At 42.2% G+C, this 23,035-nt stretch overlaps 1 protein-coding gene and 1 long non-coding RNA gene across 2 annotated transcripts in view; one reads left to right on the forward strand and one right to left on the reverse strand.

Moving 5' to 3' along the window:
- LOC125910949 (uncharacterized) overlaps positions 1-3,397 on the reverse strand; it is a 39,545-nt gene extending 36,148 nt beyond the window's left edge. The window contains exon 1 of the long non-coding RNA XR_007454218.1: positions 3,128-3,397. This is a non-coding gene — a long non-coding RNA (uncharacterized LOC125910949). The remainder of the gene's footprint in view (positions 1-3,127) is intronic.
- An 835-nt stretch (positions 3,398-4,232) lies between these two features.
- The window catches only part of LOC125911442 (translation initiation factor IF-2-like), a 201,019-nt gene continuing 182,216 nt past the window's right edge, over positions 4,233-23,035 (forward strand). The window contains exons 1-2 of the mRNA XM_049615302.1: positions 4,233-4,285; positions 4,477-5,090. Coding sequence (XP_049471259.1) covers positions 4,233-4,285; positions 4,477-5,090 — 667 coding nt within the window. The remainder of the gene's footprint in view (positions 4,286-4,476; positions 5,091-23,035) is intronic.

Genomic DNA, 23,035 nt, shown 5'->3' on the forward strand with positions numbered 1-23,035 from the left:
TAAAGGAATTGAAAAAGACTTCAAGAGAGATGCGTTAGCTGAATTTGGAGTGCAATGGTGAGCAAAAAGTAGCCAATTGGGAAGAAGCAGTCCACAGAAGGAAGAAAGAGTAGTATGTACCAACAGAACGACGTATACCAGCTGAAAAAAAACATGTGTTTCAGGTGAAGGTATATAAAGGGTTTTTCTATTCATAGGAGATCGATGTAAGAAGATGGCTAGTTTTGATGTCAAGGATGAACACGGTGGTTACAAGATTGAGTTTGAGATGGAACAAGGAGACAGAAGTAGCGGGGAGAGGCTCAAGTGAATTGTTGTCAACCTTTGGCTGAGGTCCATTTGCCTTAATGGAAAAGCCAGCTCTTCTGTAAAAGTAGAATTCTGCCTTCATTACCCTAACATGTGACTTCCTGTGAGGGCAAAGGCACCCGACCTAACCTGAATTCAATAACAAGCCTCATGGCAAAGAGTGACTCAAATCCATTTACCCCTAAAGAGACAACCACTTCCTTATTCCAATTGCAAGTTTTCCTTCCAGAGGAAGCAATCTTTGTCAACTTAAAAACACCCATAGCACTTATTATCTGGGCGATTTGGCACTTAAACATATGCTAATTTGTATTGTCATCTTAACTTTTTAAACATCTTACTCTCCCAAGTCATTTTTAGCTCCTCGAGAGCAGGAACTTTTTTTTTTCTTGCCATTTCCTACACCCTACAGGTGTAGCATGGTACTGGCCACATGCTCTAAGGAGAAAAAATCAAAAACAAAAACAAAAAAAGAAAAAAAATTAAAACATTTTTTAAAAGAAGGATGAAAAGAAGAATATTAAATTAACTTTCTGCCACATCAATATTTTTAAGAACTCTATTTTTAAAGATATGAGTGGCAGCAGAAATCATCCTGCCATCCTTACAACAAACCATGAATATGTGAAACTGAAATAATCCAAAAATACTGAGACGCACAACAGACTATGGTGACCAATGCAGAATCCTCTCTCATACACTCCAGGTACTCATATGTCACGGTGAATTTTACCTATTAGCTCTATAAAGACAAAGGAAAAAAAGATGGATGGGTTTTCATTTTAAGGTGTCCTGTCAGTTGGGGCCATTAATTCTGTGTGATCCTTCAGATGTCAATATCTGTCTCCTCTTAGGATATCATCTGTAACATGGAGATGGTCAAACATAGCTGCTACATGCCTCACAGCAGAATTACAGAATCAAGGAGGCAAACCACCTGTTGAATATTCCAAGGCTAAGATGCCAGGGGATGAATGCTTCTTTCCCTTCCACTCTATTAAAAGGAAGGAAGTGGGAGGGCCCAAGGGAAAATCGAAGGGACATGAACACCGAATCCTGTCCACTTCATTTCTTTTTTAAGATTTCAGATATGCGTTTGTCTTGAGAAGATGTTCCGATTTATCCTTCGAAGATGCAGGCATCTGAGGGTTTCAGTGATCCATTTTTCCTCATTTCCTAGGAGCAATCAATCTGCTCTATCTATGCATCATTTTTAAGCTTCTTCAAAGCAAGGTGTTCTGCAAGTATGAGTTCTATATCAAGCAGCATGGGGGTTAAGGGACGATATTCAGCTTCCACTCCAGCATTTGAAAGGTGGATTTGTCAGACTAAAAGGTTGACGAAAGAATTTCAAAAGGTAAATATCAATCTGGCTGAGAACGGTTTTAACAGTGATTAATATTCTACAGCTAATAAAAACGTGTTGGCAAAATGCCCCCAGAAGATGGTATTGTTTACACTATTGTCTAAGAGGAACAGCTGTTTACCCCTGAAATGTTAACAAATCTTAGACAAATGTCTGCTGTTTCAGGCTCAAAGTTGCTCTGAGAACAGGTGTATTTGAGAGAGAGAGAGGAAAGCTACAACTGTAAATAGCACTTTAAATTAGGTGCAATTTATATACTATACGCTAGGATTGCATGTGAACATCTAAATGCAGAGTTCCAATATTTACTAATATCTAGAAGATTATTCACAGTTTGGGGGCTTCCCGTAACAAATTTCCCTAATTGCCTTTTAATATATATTTCAAGCACATTTTATTGACCCAGATAGATTCAGTTTTAAGTCACTGTAATAGGAAATGAAGCCCACATCTTTCATAATTAAAAGAAAATATTTATTTATGTAAATATTTTTTGGAGAGGTGTAGAAGATGGGATGATGTCGGGGAGCGTTAAACTCTGTGAATAAAAATCTGTACTCTCTGGGTATCATATTCCCATTTTTAAAAAGAGAGGTCTTATGGAGCAAGGGGAAATCTCACCCACTGCTAGTGGGGGAAGACATATGAATTGCTAACATCATTTTACAAAGCAATGAGAGATACCTGCTAAAGCTGAAGATAAGCATTTCATAAGATATGGAAATTCTACTCCTAAGTACATATTTGAGAAAAAGTAAGAGACGGGTATAAGAGTGCATAGTTCACATTGAGAAAAAACAAACAAGCAAACCTGGAAATAGTCTGTAGGTTCATAAGCAGAACAATTAACGACTATGTTGTGGCTTATTTATAAAATGAAATATAATACAGCAGTTAAAATGAAAGAATTAGCACTACATATATCCAAGCAAAGAAATTGGAAAAATATAATGCCGAGTAAATTGCAAGGTGCAAAATGAAACAGTATGATACCATTTATATATTGATTAAAGGCAACCAAAGTGATACCATATATTGTTTAGGGATGTAAATATGTGTGGTAAATGTATAAAAACACAATGTATGAGAATGAGAATAAAAGTGTTTACCTTTAGATATGGTAGGAGATAACTGGGATTAGACAAGAATGCAAAAGCAACTTAAATTATATTTGTACTATTTTATTTCTTCTAAAAACCGTCTGTTAAAGAACATACAAGGCTGGATAATGGTGCCTATTATTTTCTACACTCTCCAGTATGATTAAATTATCTACATAGGTGTTTTAGAACCTGAAATACTCAAAGGCCACAGATTGGGTGGCAGCACTTGGGACACTCAGTAGGAGAGGCAAGACCGATCAGCTTGACTTTGGGCACCAGCCCCCTCCTTACTCCTTACCCACCAGGGTAGCTTCTTGGATCACCTCAGCTTTGATGTGTTGTGACTCACCATCTCCTGGAAATGGCCGTCCTTCCACAGGTAAAGCCTGTGCCGGAGAAGTCTTCCGGTTGCCCAAGAATCTAGTAGCTGGCACAGTTATTTTCAATTAGAAGCTCAGAGACAAGAGCATCATTGTAAGTTACACGTGAAAGGACCCCCAGAATTCTCTCCTCTCTATGAAAATGATGGTGTCACAAATCGAATTGTTATTCAACTCCCTTTTAGTATTCCGAAGATGTGAGCAGAGCTCTAACCAAAAACCACAAAGTTAACCTTAGGATTCATGCAGAAGCAGCCTAGATGCTGCTGCAGGAGGGAGGATGGGGAGGGAAGGGGAGACATCAACTTCCTCTGAAGTGACTCTACCCCTAACTTGATTGTAAGCTTCACATAGGAGAAATCGTTGTAGTCCCTCATTTTGTTAAGGTTTGGCAGCTCTCTGACAGCTTCCAATAAAAACAAAATAAATTGATTTATGGTAAAGCAGGAGAGTCCCCAGATACAAACCAGAAGCCAAAGACAGAACCAGGGTTTCTAATAAGCATCCAGGAAGAAAAAGAACTACTCTTTACCTCCTCTGAAATTTAAATCCCTCAGCGGGAGTGGGGGGATAGGGTGGGGGGACGGGGCCAGGGTGGGGTGGGGTGGGGTGAGGGGGCGGGGGTGGGAGGCTCAGATCTCCAATCTTCGGAGTCAACCGGGGCCCCCACCCTGACTCTCCCTATTACCACACATAATTTGTGTCTCCCTCTCTCGGAGACCTAAAGCCCGGAACATCTTACAGTGGTCGCCCCAAGCTCCCTGCCAACAGCATGGAGGGTGTGTGTGTGTGTGTGTGTGTGTGTGTGTATGTGGCCGCCCTGAAAGTGCGAGCTGTGGCATCCCGCGCGGGGGTCGCAGAGCAGGGGGCGCGGACCTGACATTAAGTCGCTACATCAAAAACCCCAACACCGCCCATACCCGTCGGCCTTCCTTAGTAGGAAGCAACCCCGGGGGAAATCCTTCAAAAATTCAAGTCTTCCCTCTCCCCTTAAAATAGAAAAAGAAAAGAAGAAAGAAAGAAAGAAAGAAAGAAAGGGAAAGAAGGAAAAGGAAAAAGAAAAAGAAAAAAGGCATGTCGTTAGCTCCTTGCCAAGCTTTCCACGGGAAATTCGCTCTGGCCGCTGCGTTCTGTCTTGCAACTCCCTGCAGAATCCCTAGGGCAGCGGCGTTCTAGGAAAACCTGGGGGAAAGGTCAGCGCCTCTGCTCCTCCCGGGCGGGGGCGGGGCGGGAGGGTGCGGAGGGGAGGAGAAGGGAAGGGAGGGGAGGCGAGCGCGGAGAGCGCTCGCGGGAGAGGGGCCCGCGGCCCCCGGGGCAGCCGGAGCGCACGGCCGCCGCGCGGGGCCTGGAGGACCCGCCCAGGCCGCTCTCATAGGAGGGCGCGGGGCGGGCCTGGCCGGGGGCGGTGCCGCGCGCCCCGCTCGCCTATAAGGAGCGGCCGGCCAGGGTGCGGATCCCAGCGCCGGCGGCCGAGGTGCAGCGGCCGTGCGCCCGGCTCGCCGCCTGCTGTTGCAGCGGGGCTCGGCTTTGCGCCTTTAAGGAGGGGGAGCGGAGGGCGAGGCGGGCGAGGCGGGCGAGGCGGGCGCGCACAGCGAGCGGCAGGTGCGGGCCCCGCAGCTCCAGCCGCAGCTCCAAGGCAGACCCCGCTGTGCTTTCGGTGGTGCTTCTGGACACGGGATGAAGTGAAGCGGCGGGTGGCTCTCCTGGGGGGGGGGGGAGGGGGCCAGGCGGCGCGCAGGAGAGAGGACGACAGGAGTGAGAGAGAGAAAGAGAGAGAAGGCGCAGCGGCAGCCGCGGCCGGCGCCTGCGAATTTGGGATCCGACTGGGAGGGACTGCTTCCTCGGGGGAAATGGATTCTGTACCACGGCTGACCAGCGTTCTCACTTTGCTGCTCTCCGGCTTGTGGCATGTAGGATTCACAGCGACAAATTGTGAGTACCAGGAGCTGGGAGCGGGTAGGTGAGGTGGGGAACGCGAGCGTGGGAGAAAGACACTCAAGTGTCCACGCGTGTTCAGTTGTGCCTGCCCCGAGCAGAGGGGAAGGGGGGCGGGGGTTGCTGATTGGTGTGGTTCCATCCCTCAAACCATCCCAAAAGTTAGCTCCGATGAGCCAGCCCCGCCGGGTTGCCTGCCCTTCTCCCCGAATCGCAAAGTTCCGGGGAGAAGGGAGGGATCGCCTTCCTTTAGCCTCAAGCCAGCTCCGCGTTCTACGCCTGCCTGGTGTCTAAGCAGAGCTTTTCCTGAGAAGGGCCCCGGGTTCAGATCGTAGGCACCGAGGGCTGTGAGCTCCCCGAGATACAGATGCTCCCGGCCACCGCGCTGGGTGATAGCGGTGACAGTCTCCGAATGCGGCTGCCTGGGATTTGCAGTGTGCCCACTGCCTCACGAGACGCGGCTTTCAGCTCTCCCCCAGGCAGAAAGCTTCAGCTGGGGTATCTCGCAACCGAGAGGCACCGGTTTACTGGGATTGGGAGTTTTGGCCTAAGAGTCGTGGCCCAGTGTAGTCAAACCACAAGATCAATGGCTGCCCCTGTTCCAGAAGGAAGAGCTTTTGATGCACACTCCACCCCCAAAATCTTTGTGCCAAAGAACACATAATGAGTATGCACTAAGTGTACCCTCTGTCGTCCAAGCTCTAACCTCAGCAAGTGCAGGGCATTTAATTTAATAGGCAGGAAGGCTGGACACCTGGGGATCCGCCACCTGCACTGTGTATTTAAAGAACCCAGTTCGTCAAAGTTGAATAAATCGCTGGAGCCATCAGAGGTTCAAGCTCAATTGCTCAGCTGCCTCTCTAGGCAGAGAGAGGGAAGTTTTTCCAGCTTGGGAACTCCTAAATGAGAAAGAACGCAATTAAGCCATCTGTGTTGTTTCCAAAGATGGTTTATCAAGGTTCCTTGAGTTTCTGTGCTTGCTCCCCTGTCTGCTAACCCGGCCAGGAACCTCAGAATTGCTTAAGCACGTTGGGACATAACATCGCTGTTAGAGAAAGATGGGAAGACTACTTAGTACTTGTCAATCCCCCTATATCACTCCTCACCCTCTTAGGTCCAAGAGGACCTTGGGTAAGAGGTACTCAACCCAGTGTTGCATCTCAAGGGAGGACATTTAGACAAATGTTTACTGGAAATGATCCAAAGCAGAGCCAGAGTCTCTATCTGTGATTGGAAGTTTTGGAGACTCAGAATCCATAGTTATAAGGTATATGCCTTATAAAGACTTTATGAAAGTTTGTATTCTAAAGGAGGGCTAAAGAGGTCAGTCTCTCTAAAGGGAGGAAGGAGCCAGAGGGACTTAGTTTAGAAATCATTTCAGAGAATAGAAAGAAAATGGTTAGAATCTGATGTTTCTTTTTTCCCCCTCCTCCCTCTTCCCCCCCCCCTTCCTCCTCTTCCTTCTCCTTTTTCTTCTTTTAAGTCAAATTGTTCCCATGGTGCTTTAGAAAAACATCTAAGTGGTTTAGTTAGAGGAAGTTAGGCATGATGCAGAGTTAGCCTGTCTACCTCCTAAAACACTAGAGGTCAGTATTGTCCTAATGATGCAAAGGTGTAGCCGTGAAATGGCTCTTTTTCCTTTAGCACATTTACTTCTCTGGAAATAGTGAATATTTTGAAGATCCACAAAGGTGGGGTGAGGAATAAGGGCGAAAGAGGTAGAACATACTCTGTAGGAATGTGGTTTGGGCTTCCTTATATAGCACCTTTTCTTAAGAGCAAAGGAAAAAAAATAAGTTGCAGAATGCCATTTTCTGTAAATTAATTGAATTATGGTTAATATGTTGTAATAATGCTCATGAAACCTACATGGCGTGGATTTAAGGCTCGTGCTAACTGATGCAGCAATAAAGCTAATTCTTAACATTGAAAATGGAACTTTGTGATAATGAGCTTTAGTATTTCATCAGGTGACAGTTTGATTTCCCTATTTCCAATCAACATTTCAATTGAAGGCACACTGCTTGCTAAATATTTGGGGGTCGGTGTTCTCAAAGAATGATACATGTTTTTTTATCATGCCGAACAAAATGCGTTAATTCAATAGAATGGCAGCAGAAAATTGCCTCTCAAATCAGTGTATCTTGGTGGTCTTCAGAACCTGTGTTGCAGAACCTCCAAGGAAAAAAAAAACATTAACATTCCACAATTCTCCCAGACTTCAATTGTGCACACACTTTATCCATTAAATACAGGGCTTTGATTTACTATTTATCTACAATCCATTAGGAATTATATGCATATACTGAGGAAGATAAATCTCCTAATAGTCAATTTGTATAAGTATATAGGTTATTTGGAGAGTTTTTTTCAAGATTTTTTTTATATTTTGAAGTAATATTTTCCCTCATTCATGACAGTAGCCCCCAAAATGGGGTATTTACCCAAGATGCTAAATGGTACCTAAGAATGCCTGTGAACTTTGTTCAAATAAAAACAACTTTTAATTGTTTACATTATTCTAATAATAATGTGTTGATATTACTAGTGTGTGTAGAATGAGTGTGTGTGTGTCTGTGTGTGTGTGTGTGCATGTTTAATTTTCTCATAATCTGACCAAAACTTGGGTGTTCATCTGTAAGAGAGAAATGAATGCTTACCCAATTATAGATTTTATAAGTTTCTAATTACACAAAATTAAAATAAAGTCAGGTTAGAAGGCCAGCTACAGAATAGATATTAGGAATCTGTGCGGAGAACATAATTACCAACCGGTAATAAAAACTCTGGAAATTCCCCCATTCCAGATTTTCAGGATATTAAGTAGCTACAACATCTCCTTTGGGTTTACCCTGAGGGAGTTAGTTAATTTCGAATGTAGCTATGATAGACCAGCGTTAAATGAAAAACCATTTTACATATAATATCAACTCCTTTGACACAAGAAGAAACGATGTGACTTGCTGGTGTTCGAGTGAAAGTAGGAGTTTGAAATGCTGATGGGTTCTAGCCCTGGTTATGCCACAGCTAACAGGTCAGACGCCTGTCCGGTTATGCAACTTTCCCTGTACTCAGGCTTGGGTATAAAACAGCTATTGAGATGCGTTTCTTCTCCCAAACAGAACAGCAGCTCAATATTTTACTGAGAAGATTCTTCAAATATTAGGTATGTTGAAAGACTATTATAATAGAACTTGCACTCAGAAGATAAAAGTAATGCATGGGATACTCACAGGGTCACTCTTCGTTCTATTTTTAACAATCGTCAGATGTTATGTGATTATGACAGCCTTAATTTTGACCCAGTAAGTCACTTTGAATGATCCTCAAGCATCTTACCTGCTGGTGCTACATACCAGGTTCAAGGAGATAACAGCCTTGAGAAAGAAATAAACAACTCTTTATTCTCTGATGATGCCATTCATCACAGACAGAACTTCATCTAAAGTATCCTAGGACGTCACTCCTATTCATAAACATCTTCAAGTAAAGAGGTGTGATATACTTTGAGTGATCTGAAGCTTCTGCACAAACCCAGTCGATAGGTAAAATTATAAATAAACAAAGATCAGGCTGACTTTTTCCAGCAGGAGAGTGTTTGAGGTGTACTTTTGTGGCATTTACAGTCAGCAGAAGTAAAGGAAGCACTACAAGGGTGATTTGGAAGAGTCCTAAAGATTTTCCCAAGGTTGAACAGGCTAGGCTGATCTTTGACAATTCATGTGAACTCTCTTTCCCTTCAACCCTTAGAGTCCCCATCTCCAAACCAGATTCATATTTTCACCATTGGAAAATATACCTGAAAAACTAGAAGAGCAATGTTCACACCAGGGTATTATGAGAAAATTGGTTTCCATTCGAATAACCTCACCCCAGCCCCTATTCTCATTCAAATGAATAACTCTCCTCTAAATTGACGTTTTCTTTCTTTTTCATTCCAGCTCTTCCCAATTGCCTTTTCTTTCTTTAGTAGGACCCCGTTTTCCTTTTCTACATCATTTTACTTTTCAGTGCCCCTTTGTTACAAAACAAAGCAATGTGATATCGTTTGAAATGTTCCTAAAAGCTTTCACTGGTGATCCAAAGCCCTGTAGCTTCTTTGCCAGAACTCTGCTGAAATATGGCTAGAATATAGGATGCTAATTATCCCTGCCAGTTAGGAAGATGGGGAGAGGGTCCAGTTACCACAGAGATCATAATAGAGTCATCGTTCACTCAATGAGACTTTGTCCTGAAGATTCTGTGTACTCACTTTGAGCCAGTAATAGCATTTTTAATACATTAGGGAAGCTGTCTTCATTCATCAGATCTCTGACACCTTCTGGCAGGTGTCCTTGTAGAGGTTATTGACTTATCCTAATGATCTTGGTGTATTAACTGAAGGAGTTGTATCGAATGATTATTAAGGTCCTATCTAGTCCTAATGTATTTTTGTCTTTAACTCCTGATGTTGCCTACTGGTCATTCCATTTGGATGCTTCTGTGATGGCCATGCTGAAAATTGTTAAGCAATTATATTTAGAATAACAACATAATAGGTTTTAATTCCTACTAACTACGGTGCACTTCTTATCTCTCACTTCATATGCTGTGTCCACATAATTTGGCAAGGTAGCACAGCTAGGTAGACTTTATTAAATCCAGTTTACAGATGAGTGAATCTAAGGTTAATAGAAGTTAATAATTTTCCCAGGATCATAAAACTAAGCAATGAAAAAAAAAATCAGAATTTGGACCTGTGTCTATCTCCAAAGATCAGACTCTGCAAGCTATGAAATTAATTCCCGTGCATTCAGTTGGGGGCTGTATGTGAGTTGGCAAGTTGCCTTGGGATCCCTATGGTTAGGTTAGTCTCCATAGCTCTATCCATAGTAAAGGGCAGGGAGGGAGCAGTTTCCACCACAGCCAACTCCTGAGTTATACACTACAAAAAAAAGAAAAGAAAGAAAGAAAGAAAATTGGAATCTAGATTTGATGCTAGATCCCAAACATCACAATGGTCAAATATAAGAGGCCTTATAGCTGGATGAGCACCAGATGCTTTAGTTTTCTTTTAAAGTTTCAATAAAAAACTGGATAGAGGAACAGCATAGCCTTGATGAAGACTTGTAAGCACACACACACATACACACATACACACACACACACACACACACACACACACACGCTTTCCCTCTACTGGGTCAAGTGCCCCTGGGTATGACTTCTCATATTTCCACAACACTTCTGTTAATCCTTGTCTCTCCACATAGGTGCACGGTTCCCCAATTATCGTATTTCATTTGAATGTCTATATTCAGTACCTAAAACATTGGCCGAAGGAATGGATGAGAGAATCAGTGAATGGTTTCCAACTAAGAATTTGAACAAAAATTCTTCTATGGTCCTGTTGCCAGAGTCTTTTAAAATGTATTTGGCTTGTTTTTGTTTTTGTTTTTTTTTTTAACTGGCAAGTATTACTTATTATTATTTTGGAAATGGTAAGAAGACCTGACCTCCGTACCGAGTTTGAGCTAATTTTATTAACTTGCTTTTGCAATTTTAATGAACGTTTCCTATATAAGCTGGAAACATACAAATATATAGCCATAAAAATCTTTCTTCATAGCCCAGGGTTCAGTATAAAAAGGAAAAGTTTGAATGCTATTTAACAGCATTTTAGTAGTAAGTTACTGGAAGGATTTTATTTTATTGCATACTGACCACATGACCCCCAGAACATTGTCCTGAGCCTCCAATGTCACCCCTCTAAGCTGTGCTTGGAAGAAGCTTGAAGTGTTAATAGTTCATATATGTCACTCATTTGAAAAACTTATTGAAGAAATGTGTCCCAACTGAAGGCTCTCTTTCCTAAACTCAGGTTTTTCTAGAAACCAGAGAAAGTAAGATGAATAAGAAAATATAGTCTATGATCTCAAGGAACTTTGCACACGGGCAGCCAGAAAAATAAATCTTTAATCACGTCAAAGTGATAAGTGCTAGAGCAAAGATAAGCACAATGTGTAATGTGAGAGACGAAATGCACATCTCGAATTGACTGGGGCATCAAGGCAGGCTCTTGGAGGAAAGAGACTTAGAAGTTAAGACTTCAACAGAGTCAGATTTCACTCACTGGAGAAATGGGGTGGGGGGTTGGGGAGGTTATCACAAGCTGTTTGTATGAAGGCTTAAGAGTAAGGTTTATTTTTGGTGACTAATCGTGGGAGCAGGCTCTAGGCAAATGGACAGAAAAATTGAGAAATCGGTAAGCAGGGAGGGGAGCTCATCTTTGCCATTGAAGCTGTGAAGCTTCATTGAAGGATTTTATATATGTAATTCGATAATACAGAATCAGGTATTTTTTTTTTTTTATCACTGTATGAAGTGTAGACTGGACTGGGCCAACACTAGTGGCAAGAAAACTAGGTAAGAGATGATCACGGTAACTCAGGTGATAATAAATATGAGCCCAAAGAAGGAATTTTCAGAATCTGTAGAGGTCACAAAGAACCAGAAAGCAAGCAATGGCCAAGCCCATTGAAAACATAGGGATATATGAACTAGTAAACTCGCAGAAGGCACAGATTTGTGGTTAAAATGTATTCTATAACTGCTTCCATTGTTTTTGACAAATGAGAGCTATAGATGCTAGAAAAGGTGCTCTGTTCTCTGAAATGAAGTTCTTCTCTGGGAATACCAAACGACCATATTCTCAGAGCAGTATATTTCATATTTGCATGACACTCTATAGCACATGCTGTCTGTATCCATCATTCTGATGCATCTTGTAGTCTGTAAATTACGCTGGATTTTGCCAGCAGAGTGAGAACTAGTCATTAAGGAATGTGTAATTAAACCTCAGTGTTTCTGTTCTTGATCCCCTTCTGGTAGGGGAGGGGGTAAACCAGAGATCATGGCTATGATCAGTGGCCGCTCTTTGGAAAGAGAAACAAAGGGAACTTGGGTGTACCACCTTGATTTGCTATCATTGGTAATTGATTTGCTGGCATAAATTCCATGTCTCTACATTTCTAATTGCTTTTGTGCATATTCTTGGGGGTTGATTAATGCCATCTGTTCACTGGATCAGCTGAATTGATTGAGTTTTAAAGGATGACAACAGTAATGTTGAAGAGAGGGAAAAAAACGAAAGGGAAATGCCAAAACACACTCATGATGTATATTATTTTTAACTATCCACCTTTGGAAGCAGAAATATCCCTTTGAAGATGGTCCAAGGCAAATAGCAGTCTAAAGGAATTTGCCTAACAGACAGATGCTGGTAGGTGTTTGTCTAGGCCACTGTTTGCTGAATATACATGTTCACTTCTCTCCCCCTCCACCCCCTTGCCCCTTCCTTCTCTCCCTCCCTCTCACTTTCCCTTCCTCTGTTTCCCATTCCTCTCTGTCATGTGGCCATGCATTTTTGATATTACGATTGGCTCTTCCCTGAGCTCATGATTGTGTTAAGATGTGAGAAGGGGGGGAGAAAAAAAAGTCTGTTATATTCTAGCATTTCCTTGTTATAAACTACGTGGGCACAGTCACCAAATGTGAAGCCTCCCATTAAGGCCTATTCTAAGGTCAGGCCTGACAGGGATCTGCCTCCCACAGGGCATTTGGGAAAGCCCACTTGATTCCAACACCCCCTACCCATCTGTCCCCAGACAGTTCTTCCGCCAACTCCATCAGTGCCCTGAATCTGTAAATACAGGAGAAAGCCTTTCAATGCACGGAAATAATCCTTAAGACACAAAGCCCCGCTGGAGAGAAAATATAGGGATGTATATCTATGCTGATCTATACTTCATGGGGAAGAACAGACTTTTTCCTGAAGAAAAGTTAATAGAAGAGATGGTGCTGGATATCTGAAGAAGAGAATGTTCTGAGTGGGGGAGGGGCAAGGAATGGGAATGTTCAAGGTGTCTAAGAGAAGTGTTACCAACTTCCTGGTTTTGCCCAGGACCTGTGATATTCCAAGCAGGTAGGCAATGGGGCAGCAGTGAGGGAGATTGGGAGGGGTGTATGTCATAGAGTTCTGGGTTGATTTAATTCTCACTCAGCGAACATTTCCTATGGATACTAACATGGACCTTGTAGAGTTAGTACGAGGATAACGTGAATTACTCTATACAAAATGCACATGATGTGGGAATTGATAGTTAAGCCTGTTATTATAATTACGAATGAACCTCAACATGGATTCTCTCAGGATCAGTTATAATACAAATCAGGGCGAAGATGTTTCCATTCTCAGGCAAAGGCAGAAGGGCTCACACTCCCTTCATCAGGGTGAGCAGACAGCTGAGGGATTGGTAAGGCAAATAAAAACTTGTTCTCATGTTAACTCCAATGTCAAGGGGACTGAGGGGAGAATCGGTCTCCACCTGACAGAAACATGACTGTTGGGATTCCTCACATGTTTCCCGAGCTCCTTCAGGGTATGACCACAGCTTCAGGGCCATGGCCAGTGAACCTGCTCGCTGAAAAGCTCACAAAGAGAGCCTCATGGGAGAGTGGAACAGGGATATCCATCTAGAAAAAATGAGCACATCCCTTCCAGAAAAGTGAGCAGAACTTTACAGATAATATCAGCATTAATGGGGGGAAGTGACCTTGATCAGACCTTGAGAAAAACTGGTAAACCTGGGCAGGAGTCATGTGAAGTATCCCCAGTGTCCAAAGCCCTCTGTTTATAGGAGGGTCGGGCAGGAGGTCAGGAGAAGCTTCCTCCCGTGCGCTGCTGAATCCTGTATGGGGTAGATAATAGCAGATATGCTCTTGTTAACATTAAGTTATAAAGTCAGGTGCTGGTACAATGATTGGTGAATCATAAATGCTTCTTCCATTTTCAAGTGAATTATTCACTCATTCATTCATTCATTCATTCATTCAAAAAATATTTATGAAACATCTGCTGTGCATTCATTTCTGTGTGCATTCCTAAAGCCTTTGGTTCACTGACTGTCTGTGGATGGGGGGTTAGGATTGCTGTCCATGTAGTGCCAGAAACAACAACAAAACAAAACATAACAGCAAAACATAACAGTGTGTCTTCAAAACAAGGCTGTGGCACCTTGGCCTCCACTCTGTTCTTGATCAGTTTATTAAACAGCCTTTCCTGTTCCTAGATCGTGTCTCTCTGCTTTCTTGTCTTCGGTGTTCCTTCCCCTTGGCCCCAATTCACCTGCTTCTTAATGCTCCTTCCTTTTTGTCTCCCCTTGTCCCATCCCTCCCTTCCTTACGTTCTTCTCTTCTCTTCTTCCTTTCTCTGCTCCATCTCTATTGCTACCTTTTTTCATCCTGCCTTGTCTCAATCAACATTTAATAAATGGCTCGTTATTGTGTTTTGTGGCCAATGCTAACACTTTTCAAACTTTTCCACTGAAGTGCCACTCACCGGAAAAAGAAAGAAAGAGAGAGAGAGAGAGAGAGAGAGAAAGAAAGAAAGAAAGAAAGAAAGAAAGAAAGAAAGAGCCTGAAAACCCAGGGGATCCTTGATTCTGCCCCAAGTAGCCACTGAAGCATGTAATTTCTTGAATTTTTGTCTTAAGCTCTCAGACATTTGCATTCTGTTCTGCATTATAGCCATGTTTATACTATGATGAAAAAAATATTTTCCCAAGATCGCCAATTAAAAATGGATGAGCAAAGTTGATTCACTTAACCCATGGCAGAGGGCCACATATGCCCAGAGGCACAGGCCTGAGCTTTCTGGCTCTTTCTTTCTCCCTACGTGTGCCTTCCAGGGCTCCTGTGTGACGAACAACTTCTCTATGTCTCCTGTCATTTGGAGCAAAAGCAACTTCATTTGCCATCAACTGCGACTGGTCTGTGAAATACACATTATGCTTAATCAATAATGGGAGGTGAGAAGGGCTTATCCATTCACAGGAGGAAAAGAAAGCCACAAGCCTGCTAAGTGAACGGAAATGGAGCTGTTTGGAGGGGCTGTGGGCAAGAAGTCTGTTGAGTCTCTTCCAGGTCCGCCCTGCACCCCTGCTGCAGTAACCTGGAGATGTGCAAGCACATGCGTGAGGTTTTACCCTTGAGTGAATGAGCTCTGCCAGGTTACAGGATTGGGGTCAGCAGGGCAGATTCTTTCTGATTGGAGACAGGCTGAGCTCACCAGGATATGAAAAGAGAGATTAATGCCTCTCATTCTACAACAATCAGGAACCTTTTGACACAATCAAAAGAAATGAAACCGGCAGATTGGAATGTTGGAACACTGGAGATTAGAGATAAAGTTAAGTCACTTGTTCCGGAACACGTGTTCGGAAACCTCATCCAGTGCCCGGGGTGGTACCTGATGAGGTCTCCTTCTGTTTCTCCCCACAGTCCTATGGGACAGTCATTGTCTGCTCCATCGTAGGGTGAGGACGTGCTGGCTCGGATGGTCAGATTATTTACCCAAGATCCAATAGCTAAGAGGTGGTCACACTGGGATTATAGTGCACATTTCCCCAACTGCAAAGTCTGTACTTGTTTTCACTCTACTTGCTGTTTTCTCGAACCCAATGCCAAGGCTGAGCCGTTCTTGAACTCGAGTTGATGTTCAGCCTTGCAGAGCCAGCCTTCTCTCTGACCCAGGGTGAGAAAACCCTTGTCAGGCTAGACCTACAGACTCCTCCCAGTGTCCAGGTTTACCTTTTCCTAACCTTACAGGCAATCCATTCCCTACATCTAAAAGTCCTCGTGGCAAGCACCTCCTGTGCCTCTAACCGTTTGTAAAAGTTGATTGCGTTACTCATTAAAGCTTATGCCATCAACTCTCCACGGCCAGGTTCCGTGCTGTCACTACCAGCCCCATGGATTCCATGATCAGTGCCCACTGTTAGTGTCTGTTCAGTTTCAGCCTCCTTTGAGAACTTCCTCAGTCAGTGCAGTATTTCTTTTTCATCTACATCATACTGCACTGCTCCTGGGATTTGTTAGATGGATTTTCTGGGGGTTTTATTATTGTTGGTTTGTTTCTGTTGTTTAAGTTTGTGCTAATAAGAAAAACTGTATTTGTGATACTCAAGTCACAGGTTCAAATAAGGCAAAAATTGGATGGCCTTCAGATCTGTTCTGCTTCTTTGGGCTCTAGTGTTCATCCCACACACAGCCCAGAAGGTCCTTTCATCCAGTGGGTGTAGCTGGGAGGCTGCGTTTAATAAGTACATACCCAGTACCATCATTCTTTGCACAGACTGGGTGCAGTGATGAGCCCCTGCCCTCTTGTCCTTGTAGTGTCTCCTTGATGGAGGAGGTCCATGTGTGGACCTCCTTTTATCACAGCCTGCTGGAAAGCCAGGCCAGGCAATTTTCTGCTTTATTTTCCAGCTGTCTGGTGCTTCTCCCTTCCATCTGGGCTGTTGCTTGGCTCTGTTGTGAGGTCTGTCTTTGTGTGTCTCCTTTGTCCTCTTTTTCAGCTATTTTCTTGTCTCAGTGGACCTTCTTGCTTGGGTTTAGAGAGGCTAAGTGACTCATTTGATGGCCAGCACTCTCACGGTCTTGCCTCTTCTCCTCTTTCAGTGACTGCTTCAGGAAAGGACACTGAGGCTTACATAGACGCTGTGTTCTAGCTCTCAGAAAGAATCAGTGTTTCAAAGAATAAGACCTTAAATATTAAAAAAAAATTTTTTTTCATGTATTTATATTTGAGAGATAGAGTGAGACAAATTGAGAGTAGAGGTGGGGAAGAGAGAGAGGGAGACACAGAATCTGAAGCAGGCTCCAGGCTCCGAGCTGTTAGCGCAGAGCCTGACACAGGGCTCGAACCCACAAACCGTGAGATCATGACCCGAGCCGAAGTCGGACACTTAACCAACTGAGCCACCCAGGCACCCCAGGCCTTAAATATTAAAATGTATTTCAAGAGCAGAAACTTTTGGCTTCCAAAATGAAATCTTACATCGAATTTCTGTATGTGAAAGAAATTCCAACGATTGCTGTTTGGGGGAAATAGGGAGAGGACATATAGAATTTCACGGCTCAGTCTACTCTTCTCTTGCTGTTTCTTTGTAGAAGTACCCTGTGAAAACTTAGCCTTAATTGCAGGAATCTCTGAGTTTACAATTTTATGAAAAAGTGATTAGGCATAGGAGAGTGTTGAGGAAGGAGGAGAATGGCAGCCTCCATGGTGGCCAACATTTGCTGGTGTGCCAGCAGCAAGGCCACCCTAGGTGCCTACCGTCTGCATCTGCTTGGAACAGTTGATGATTGCTATTAAAGTTATTAAATTTTTTTTTAGTTTGTTTTTTAAAATGTTAATTTTATTTATTTTTGAGAGAGAGAGAGAGGGAGAGAAGGAAAGGGGCAGAGAGAGGGAGACACAGAATCCGATTCAGGCTCCAGGCTCTGAGCTGTCAGCACAGAGCCCAACGCGGGGCTCAAACCCACGAACCGATGAGATCATGACCTGAGCCGAAGTCGGACGCTTGACTGACTGAGCCACCCAGGCGCCCCAAGGTTATTGACTGTTTTAAATATTATCTCTGCCCAGGTGCCTATTGTTAATACTCTTTGAAAATCTATTTTTGTCCTGATGCAATTTTATATAAGTCTTAGGACAAGAAAAGCTTATTGGCATTTACAGAATGTAAAAGATAGTAGCTTATCCAGGATGTGTCCTTTTGTTTTGATCTCCTTAGTTAATATAGTTCTTCTTATTTTAGAGAAATATTATCTTGTAAAGGCCCTTGAATTATCTACCTCCATCCCAGGTGTTCCCTTTGGACCATCTCAAAAGCAGGGATTTCATGTTAGTGTATGGTGACTAGCAAAATAACTACTTGATAGATTGAATTAAAGCATAGACAGCTTCCGTGAAACCCAAGTGCAGACAGCACCTGGATGAGGGACAGTATAGAAGCGAACCCCTGAATGTGGCAGTCAGTTCACCCATAACTGGGCGGACTGTGAATTGTAACCACAGGCTTGTGTTTGCTTATAGTGCCGTGGATTAGGAAATCACACTGACTCTAGACTTAATGCTGTACTTGCTTAGGAAAATAAACCCCCTAGCAAACTCCAAATGCTCTTGCTCTGCATCCTTAATAGAAGTTAATATAATAAATAATTTAAGATAATATATATGCATCCATATATATATGTATATGTATAATATATTTGAGTTATTATTCATTTTCTTTTGTGGTTAATGTACCAGGTAGAGTTTTACATGTGTATACACTCTATGCAACTGATTATTCTGGAAAATGTCAAAATTTATTATCCCCCAAGGTCAATATTGACTTGGGTGTCGCCTTTGTGAATATTTACCTCTGCAGATAATGAATTGAAAGGGGCATTTGGATGGAAATTAATATCTATTTATTTTCTGAAATCGAATATGTTTTGCCAGAAAGGTGGATAGATGCTGGGCAGAGGAGTGCAGACACCTCCCACTGTGGCTGCTCTGGTTCAGGGCGGTATTCAGTAAGCATCCTTTGCATTCTGATTTGATGTGGTTATTTTTTTTATGGTTCTTTCACATGGTTCTTTTACCTAATAGACAGAATGCAGATCTTCAAATATATTCAGCTTGACATTTCAGTAACATAATCGGGAGATAATGATACGTGAGCATATGGATAAGTATACATGGGATTAATGAGCACCTTGGCCTTGGAATTTATGTAGGCCAAGATGCTGTTACCTGAGAAACTCAAAGCTCCTTCAACAATGATCTAATTAAATGAAGAATACAGGAAGAGACATAAAATTGCAAAATGGCTCCTTTGGTTTTAAGGTATCGAGTCTTTGTCTTCAAATGCCCTATGGCATGTCGTGTGTTTTGGAGATGTGATATGTATGTCTGTGTAAGCCTGTGTGTGTGCGTGTGTGTGTGTGTGTGTGTGTGTGTGTGTGTGTGTGTGTGCATGCACCTGTGCACGTAAAGTACTTGCTTCCGTATTAACAAAAGTTAGCACCACATGTTTTGGCACCTTCTAATATATCAAACCAGGTTGAAATTCTCTCTAAAATTTGAGTATGCAGGATGCCTGGGTGGCTCAATCACTTAAGCATCTGACTTCGGTTCAGGTCATGATCTCACAGTTGGGGAGTTTGAGCCCTGCCTCGGGTGAGATCAAACCCCACTTTTGGTGAGCACAAGCCCTGCTTTGGGTGAGCCCTGCTTCTCTCTGTCTCTCTCCCTGTCTCTCTGTCTCTGCCCCTTGTGGAATTCTCTCTCTCTTTCTCTGCCCCTTGTCTTTGCCCCTCACTCACTTGTGCCCCCCCAATAAATAAACAAACAAACAAATAAATAAATAAATTGTGAGTCTGCAATAAAAATATTTCCTGCTGTTCTTGTCATCACTGTTTTAGCCATACGCACACACACACATACACACATTGAGTAATCTTCTGGGTTACAAAGAACTGATAAGACATTTAAATGAAAGTGTAATTGTGGCAGGTGCTGTGTGCTGTCATATAGGCATGGCATGTACATATGTTTCTCTGTACAAATATTCACATACATTATGTTCCTGATTTTCTCCTTTATAAACAAGACGGATTAGTTTACCTGTCATGTCAGCACATCTTCTCCAGCCGTTAATGGCCTGATAAAAGATTTGGACTTAGGAAAGAATATCATAATTAAGCACACAGACTGTAGCTTAGTAGTCAAGGGAATAGACCACTGTGCAAATTCATTAGTGAAGTTAATCCAAAAAACATCAGAGCATGTGAAACAAAATCAATTTAAGGGGGGAATGTATAACTCTATTGATGTTCTCACCCTTGTTGATACATTGTTTGGGGTAAAGATTTCTATGTTTTCTGTATAAATATCAATTTTATTGGATAATTCAATGTGACTTATTGGGTTCCTATAGCTAAGTGTTTTGTGGCTTCAATGGGAAAATGATGTCATTCTGCATATGGGGAAATAAAAACACCTCACTGGATGTCCAATGAAACTCCCATTTTACACACCTTCCAATTCTCATTCTAGATTAGAAACCAAAGCCAAGATGGCGCCTCTGCTTTTGTTGTGCTAGAAAGACTTGATTCCTAGAAGAAGCCAAAGGCATTGGGAAGTTTCTTTGTCATTGTTTACATGTGCTTATGCATACATGTCTGTACAAGACACATATGTGCTCAGTGTCAATTAATTTAGTTTGTGCTTCTCTTAAAAAACAAAACAAAACAAAACAAAAACCCTGATAGTACTAGATCAGGAGTTCTCAACTGGAAGTGATTTTGCCTCAGGAAACATTTGTCAATGTCTGGAGATATTTCCAGTTGTCACCTCTGGAGGCTTGCTACTGTATCTTGTGGAGAGAGGAGCCAGGGATGTTAACTAAGCATGCAGCCGTGCACAGAAATGCACCCCCCAACAGAGAATCAGACAAGTATCTAGTCCAAATTATCACAGTAGCCAAAGGCTGAGAAACTATAGTGAGATCTGTCAGTTATTTATGGACTATCGTGTGTTAATTGAAAAACAACAACAACAACAACAACAACACACACACACACACACACACACACACACACACTAAACCTTTTTCTAACATCTAGTCCTATCGCAAGATCCTTAGAATAGAAGAAGAAATATCCTGGTCCTGATTTCTCCACTTACTGGCTGTATGACTGTGCTCATCATTCCATGTTTTTCCCAAGCAAGGTTGATGGTATCTGCCCTATCAGGTATTGTGAATAACAAATGAGAGAGGGAGTGTCTTTGGAGAAGCTGCACACATATATTTTTGATATACTGATATTATATATATATATATATATATATATATAATATTTTTTATTAAAAATATTTTATTTTTTGGAGGAATAATGGTCTGGCTATACTGTCCTGGTAGACTAGACAAACAAAGGATAGCAGGGCGATGTAGGCACAATGTGAAGAGGGACCAAGGCGACACATCCTGGACTGGGAATTGCAAGGTAAATTTCACACTATTTTTCAGTTTTTCTAGTTACCTTGTAGTTCAACTTTCAGTCTTGAACATCATCTGGTCATGCCACTAGTCAGAGTGCCATGGTGCCCCTGTGCAGTAGTGAAAATCTGTTTCATAGCAAAGCATTTTCTAATTATTTATCTTTTTTTCTTCTTTTTATAGCCCCATGCACACACACACACACACACACACACACATATGTACACACATATATATATATACCCACATATATATGTACACATATATGTTTACATATATGTATATATTTGGGAAGTTCTGGGAAGAAAGAAAATGTGCCAAAGTGGTCTATGACTGGTGCTTCCTGACAGTCAGGAAGGGCCAGGAACCAGTCTATTCAGATGACATTTTTCTACCTCATCTAACAACTCATAGATTAGTTAGATAAGGATCCTGGCTTTGATTGCTTATCTACTCCAAGCCAATCTTCAATTTTTAAAAGCGGTTAAAGCAGAAATACAGTGTTTAATTTGTCTTCTCAATGGAAATGGGATGATTGGCCTTGGCCTCTACTGGATTTCTGCTTTTTGAAAAAGACAGGTTATAAAAGCCAGAAAGTGCAGAATTGGCAGAGACCTTTGAAATTCCGTGATGAAGCCGTAACGTGTATAGCCCATGTAGATCTCCACATTCCCTAAAAGCATTCCAGACAGTTGGCAGCTCCATCCTACTTTTTTTTAAGTTTATTTATTTTGAGAGAGCGAGAGATAATGAGTGGGGGAGGGACAGAGGGAGAGAGAGAATCCCAGGCAGTCCCTGTTCTGTCAGCACAGAGCCTGATGCAGGGCTGGATCCCATGAACCGTGAGATCGTGACCTGAGCTGAAATTAAGAGCTGGACACTCAATGGACTATGCCCCCTGGGCGTCCCCATCCTACACCTTATAAGCATAGAACTATGACTTCACAAGATAGCTCACTTTCCTCCACAAAAAATAAAGTTCATAGGGCATCCTTTCTTCCTTTGTGCCCAAGCCTGCACCCATGCACCACTAGAGAACTGCCCTTAGCTCTGCTCACCGGGGCACCTCACACCATGTGTTCTCCCTCATCATCATGATTTTTCTGCGAGTCCATCAGGGTAGCACCCCCATTTGTCTTGATCTTCTTTTATTTTTCCTACAACATGGTTCCCCCTCCTTGCACTTCCCGCCATCACGTTCCACTATTTTGTACACATTCTACTTTGTCAACGCTGTATTTAAAATATAGTGTCCACTGGCCACCGGGGCAGCTTAGTCGGTTAAGTGGTTGACTCTTGATTTTAGCTCAGGTCATGATCTCCCAGTTTGTGAGTTCAAGCCCTACATCAGGCTCTGTGCTGACAGTGCAGAGGCTGCTTGGGATTCTCTCTCTCCTTCTCTCTCTCTCTGCCCCTCCCTTGCTCATGCTCACTCTCTCAAAATAAATAAATAAACATTAAAAAATAAATAAAATATAATGTCCAGAATAGAACACAGTCATTCCTCCAGACTTGTCTTACTGACCTGTGGGAGCAACAGTGTGGTGACCATAAGGAAAGCCTGGGTTCCAGGGGAGTTTCAGAAAGGTTTTCCAACAACATAAAGCTTTAAGTTGAAAATGAATCAAGCTAGAAAGCGCCATATAGCTGTGTTGTGTAAAGGCCATTGGTGTCTTTTCTGCATTAACTTAATTAGCCCTCTGTTGATATAAATGGTTCTCTTCACTCTGTTCAAGGATATCTTGCAAAAGTTTTTCTTGTTGGTTTCTCCTAAACCAAGTAACCTAGAAATTTTCATCTTACCTCTATCTTCAGAGATTTCCCTGATCCAGTCTTGGGCCTCTCTTCTGTAGTCTTCATTACTATTACTTTCCTCTGAACCCTTAAAGCTGGTACTATATATATATATATATATATATATATATATATATACACACACACACAATATATATACATATATTGTATATACTATATATATATATATAGTGTGTATATATATGCACTATATATATATACACAATATATACATATTGTGTACACAATATATACATATTGTGTACACAATATATA

Source organism: Panthera uncia (genome assembly GCF_023721935.1).
Source record: "Panthera uncia isolate 11264 chromosome C1 unlocalized genomic scaffold, Puncia_PCG_1.0 HiC_scaffold_3, whole genome shotgun sequence".
In the NCBI taxonomy this organism is placed as follows: Eukaryota; Metazoa; Chordata; class Mammalia; order Carnivora; family Felidae; genus Panthera; species Panthera uncia.